This window comes from Macrosteles quadrilineatus, unplaced genomic scaffold (assembly GCF_028750875.1).
Source record: "Macrosteles quadrilineatus isolate MER2022 unplaced genomic scaffold, UCM_ALF_1.0 Scaffold_8__2_contigs__length_117827958, whole genome shotgun sequence".
Taxonomy (NCBI): Eukaryota; Metazoa; Arthropoda; class Insecta; order Hemiptera; family Cicadellidae; genus Macrosteles; species Macrosteles quadrilineatus.
The window spans coordinates 102,022,970-102,027,337 of record NW_026542601.1 but is presented as its reverse complement, the minus strand read 5'-3'; the positions used below and the strand labels follow the sequence as shown (position 1 = coordinate 102,027,337).

Sequence of the window (4,368 nt, the reverse complement as noted above, 5' to 3'; positions counted from 1 at the left end):
GCTTTAAGCGAGAAGGAAGATCAACCATTCTTCCACAGTCAATACATAACCTACTAGAGCCTCTAAAAGACTCGTAGTAGTTTAGGGTTACATAACCACAGTTTTCTCTATGACAGTTCAAAATGTCCTGCCTTAGCGTTGATGGAAGATCAACACTTTCTTTTACATAAGGGAAAAGGATAACGTTTGTGCAAATTTCCCTAATTGAAAGCTCAGACAAGGACAACATGATGGCAAGAAGGTTCCAAATAGAATAGTCTTTTTATTTGCCCCCCAGAAAAGCTGCGGCCCCTCCGACGCCGCAGCTCGTGACGGCCTCCAAAAACAAACTAGTTGCCGTCTCCGATCCCCAAAATTTTTCTTACCACCTTCTCAAGGATGGGATCAAAGATTGTAGACAGGAACATCTTCTCAATCTGGTCCAATTGTATAGACCATATGGTGCATCTATCTCTTGGAGTCTTAAATTTTGCTACACATACAATTGTTCCAAACCGTCGAAAAGAAATATTCGCTGCCTCTCCACAATCCTTACAAAACTCTTCATTGTCGAGAAAACAAATATGGTAGTAGACATAGCCACAGTTTTCATGGTGGTAATTGAATATGTAATCTTTAATCACAGGTGGGATTGCTGCTTGCTTTACAGCATTTAAAAGAAACATGTTATCAGTAATTGTTCTAGTTGAGAGCTCAAGTAGGGACAACATGGTGGCGAGAAGGTTCCAAGTGGAATGACACTCACCCCTCCACACATGGTTTACGGGCCTTTCGGCCGCGCCAGTGACCTTCATACATGGTTTACAGGCTTTTTAGTCAGCCGTGCCAGTGACCTTCACACATGGTTTACGGGCTTTTTAGTCAGCCGCGCCAGTGACCATCATTCACACATGCACAAAGAGTAGCTCAAGTCCCTCCAGATTTGAGCGCCTCAATGTACAAACACATTCAAAAATAGCCCCACTCCATTTGGATCTCAGCCACCATGTGTTTCGCATCGTGTTTCGGCTGGATATTCTCCATCAAGCGCGACGAGCCGTCGCCATTTATCGTCAAGACAAGGGTGGTATTTCTTAAACCAGTGGAGCCAATCTACGAAGAACTTCGACCCTTGGATCTCAGGCCACCACCGTTACCACCAAGAAACACAGAATATGCCACTATAAAGGTATGTAGTGATAGTAGAGAGGGGAGCGCAACACATGTGCAGCATGTGCAACATGTGTTCAGTGTCCAACATGATCTCTCTGATGCTGTTTAGTGATTTTGTTCAACATTATTTATATCGCAGAGTATGTGAATTTTTAAATTTGATTGAAGAAGACAACGATTCAGACACAGATTCGGAATTTGAGGTCAATTGGGGACCGGGAGGGTGGAACGGGTGGAACGAGGTGGATATTGGGGACTGGGAGGAGTTAAGTGACAGTGATAGTAGTGATTCAGGAGTTGAGATTTTGGTGAGTTTTTTGAATTTTAAACCCATATGGAAGTGTATCATAATTGCTACCATGTTTCCTTTTTGGTCCAGTAATTTTAAACTGTTTGACCTCACTGATTGTAACTATATTCCTATCCTTTGTTCGTCTGATTCTATTTTCCTCAATGTCCATTGTTTGTGCAGCATCACCAAGGACCATCTCTTTCAAACTGTCAAATCCAATCTTTTTAGAAGTTTTCATGTTTAATGTAAGCCCTTTTACTTTACAAACGGGAATCAATTTTTGTTTGTTTGTTGACCACACGAGGTATGCATAGGTTTTTGGCCCTCCAGATACAAACTCTGTTATGTATGAACCTGGTCCATACTCGGCCAACTCATCGGTCATTTCCCCTAGATAATCTCCCGTGGGAACTCTGTACAAACCACCCTTGTATACATACAATACAGAATCAGTATCATAATACAACACTTGACCACCCAAAGCATCTAGATGCTCATAGAGCTTCAATCTCGCTTGGGCAGTAGTGTAAGCTGCCAACACAACATTTACATTTTGCAATGGTTCCCCAACCTCCTCAATGTACTCCCAGCTAACAACAAGAACCTCATCATTGACAATCTGTACTCTATTTACATCAATTTCAGAGCTAGTTAACATTTTGAAAAGTGTTTTTGGGTCCCTGACAATTGTAGCTTTGGTCTGATTTTCACGCTGTCCAAATTTTCCCCAAAACGAGTTCAACATCAGTTTAGCCAACGACCTCAAACCACCATTCTTGATAATTTTGTCTTTTTCTAGTTGGACACCCTCTTTCTTAAAATAGTCGTCAATGTACTTGTTTTTGTCCTCGTCTGTTTCACACCAACCCGGGTACCCAGATGCTTCCTGTTTCATTTTTAAAAATTTATTTATAAAATCAGTAAACAATCCCCCATTTTCATATGTGGCTACCTTATACTCCCAAAGTTCATACATGTCGAGTACAACATAACCCTTTTCTACAGCTTTACGAACTTCGTCCATGGTCCAGGTCCCAATAAGTGCTCTGTCACCACTTTCGTGGTCGCAATCATTTTGAATCTGACCATCTCCACAAGTCGCGCACAAAACAAACATTAACTTGTCATTCATTTTGGCTGGGAGAACGGGGTGATAGAGGTCACGAGGTGGAAGTATTTTACACTTTAATAGACCCTCAACATTGAGACCTCTCTGTCTACACTCTTTGTCTCCTACATAGATCGTTGGATGGCCTACAGGGTACTTGCCATATTTACATACCCAGGGATAGAGAGAGCATACATCCACGTACTCAATGGTTTCCCCTTCGGCGCATTTGTGATAGGTTTTGGCATTCCCGGTTCGGCCCCCAAAAAATGCTTGCCTCGGATTCAGAGGTAAATTGTTGAGGATCGGCAACTTTTCTAGGTGTTTCAGGTTTTCTGTCTTTTTTAACTTTCTAAACTCACATTCCCACATTTGTACAACGTTATCACCCAACTTTGCTATTTTAGATTTAGTCCGTTCATATCGCAAATGGAGTGAGTCAGAGGGGTCCTCTTTCAAAGCAAGTTCACGGTCATAGAGAAAGCATTTAGGGCATCCGTGCCAGTAACAGCCTTGAAATTCGTAAATATTCTGACCGTCAAACCCATCTACTTTCAGTTTATTGATCCTAACTTCTTTTCCACGACCAGCGTGTTCAATTCTAACTCCACGTTTCTCCTCTTCCCATGATAGCCACTGTAACGCGATTGCCGATTGAGCGTCTGTAAGCCTATATCCGTTTTTAGGAACGATGCCGATGGTATTTTTCTTCAAAAAGTTCCGACGGAAGGCCAAATTGCATGCGCTGGCAATGGTTACAGCTTCAAGAAACGGGTCAACATTACACTCTTGCAGGAAAATTGAACGGAACTTTAAGCAAGCTTGGGCCAAGATATCAACGTCCGACATACAGTACTCTAGGATTTCTTTTTTAAAGTCAAATGTGAAGTGGTTTGCAACCTGATCATTATACCAATTTTCAAAATCTTTGTGTGATTTTTTAAACATAGATTCTGGACAGTAAAACTCCTTTGGCGGCATAGGGCCCACATAATTTTGATTCTTAAGGGTGTTGAAGAGGTGGGGGAAATAGCCTTTCTTCTTTTCCGGGGGCAAGTCAAAGGCTTTGGGCAGTGCAGCAAGAGGCATAGGGAAATAACTAAGTGAATCAACAAACCTCACATTGTCAATCTCCATCAAAATGACCTTAGTTCCCCGCATTACAAGTTTCGGAGTGAACTTTGTATCCTCCAGCACATATTTGAGCAAAAACTGGAAATCAAAGCCCTGCCCATTGTGTGCAATGACACAGACATCTTTAAAATTTCTACGGACTTGCATCACATAGTCCATGAACTGAGTGACTGGTTCAGAACTAAACACTCGTGTACGATTTTTACAAGCCATACAAAATTCAGCCTCAATACACTGATAGCAAAACTGTTGTGACACACACAAGTTCACTTGATGCAATTTAGACTCAGGATCTGAGGGCAGGGACTCGTCTTGACGGGTTTCCAAGTCAAAGAAAATAAACAAAAAGTCTTTGGATTTAGGCTTTCTTGTGTCTGGTTTCATATAGCATTTGTGGTTAGGTTCTTCAAATGAACTGCAAGGTTTGCAATATACTTCACCACATTTATGAGGCTTAGATCGATCTCTAATCCAAACCAATTTCCCACAGTCTAGACATTTCTTTACATTTTTACATCTATCAGCTTGATGCGCGATAAAACATCTCTGATTTTTATAAGTCATGTTACATTTAAGGCACAGAACACCACCACTCTCCACTACACAGGGAGGTGAGATAGTTTGACACTGTGGGCAAATGTTTGAGCAACGATGCTCTCTTTTATGGTCGTAGGGTACATGA

The 4,368-nt window shown here is 41.6% G+C and overlaps 1 protein-coding gene across 1 annotated transcript; it reads right to left on the bottom strand.

The window, feature by feature from the left end:
* Window positions 1–329: 329 nt before the first annotated feature.
* LOC129000621 (uncharacterized) lies at window positions 330–4,070 on the bottom strand. The gene is made up of 2 exons (XM_054427582.1): window positions 1,746–4,070; window positions 330–416 (listed from the first exon to the last, which is right to left on the bottom strand). The coding sequence occupies exons 1-2, from the start codon at window positions 4,068–4,070 to the stop codon at window positions 330–332; spliced, it is 2,412 nt and encodes an 803-aa protein (XP_054283557.1).
* Between the last annotated feature and the right edge of the window lie 298 nt (window positions 4,071–4,368).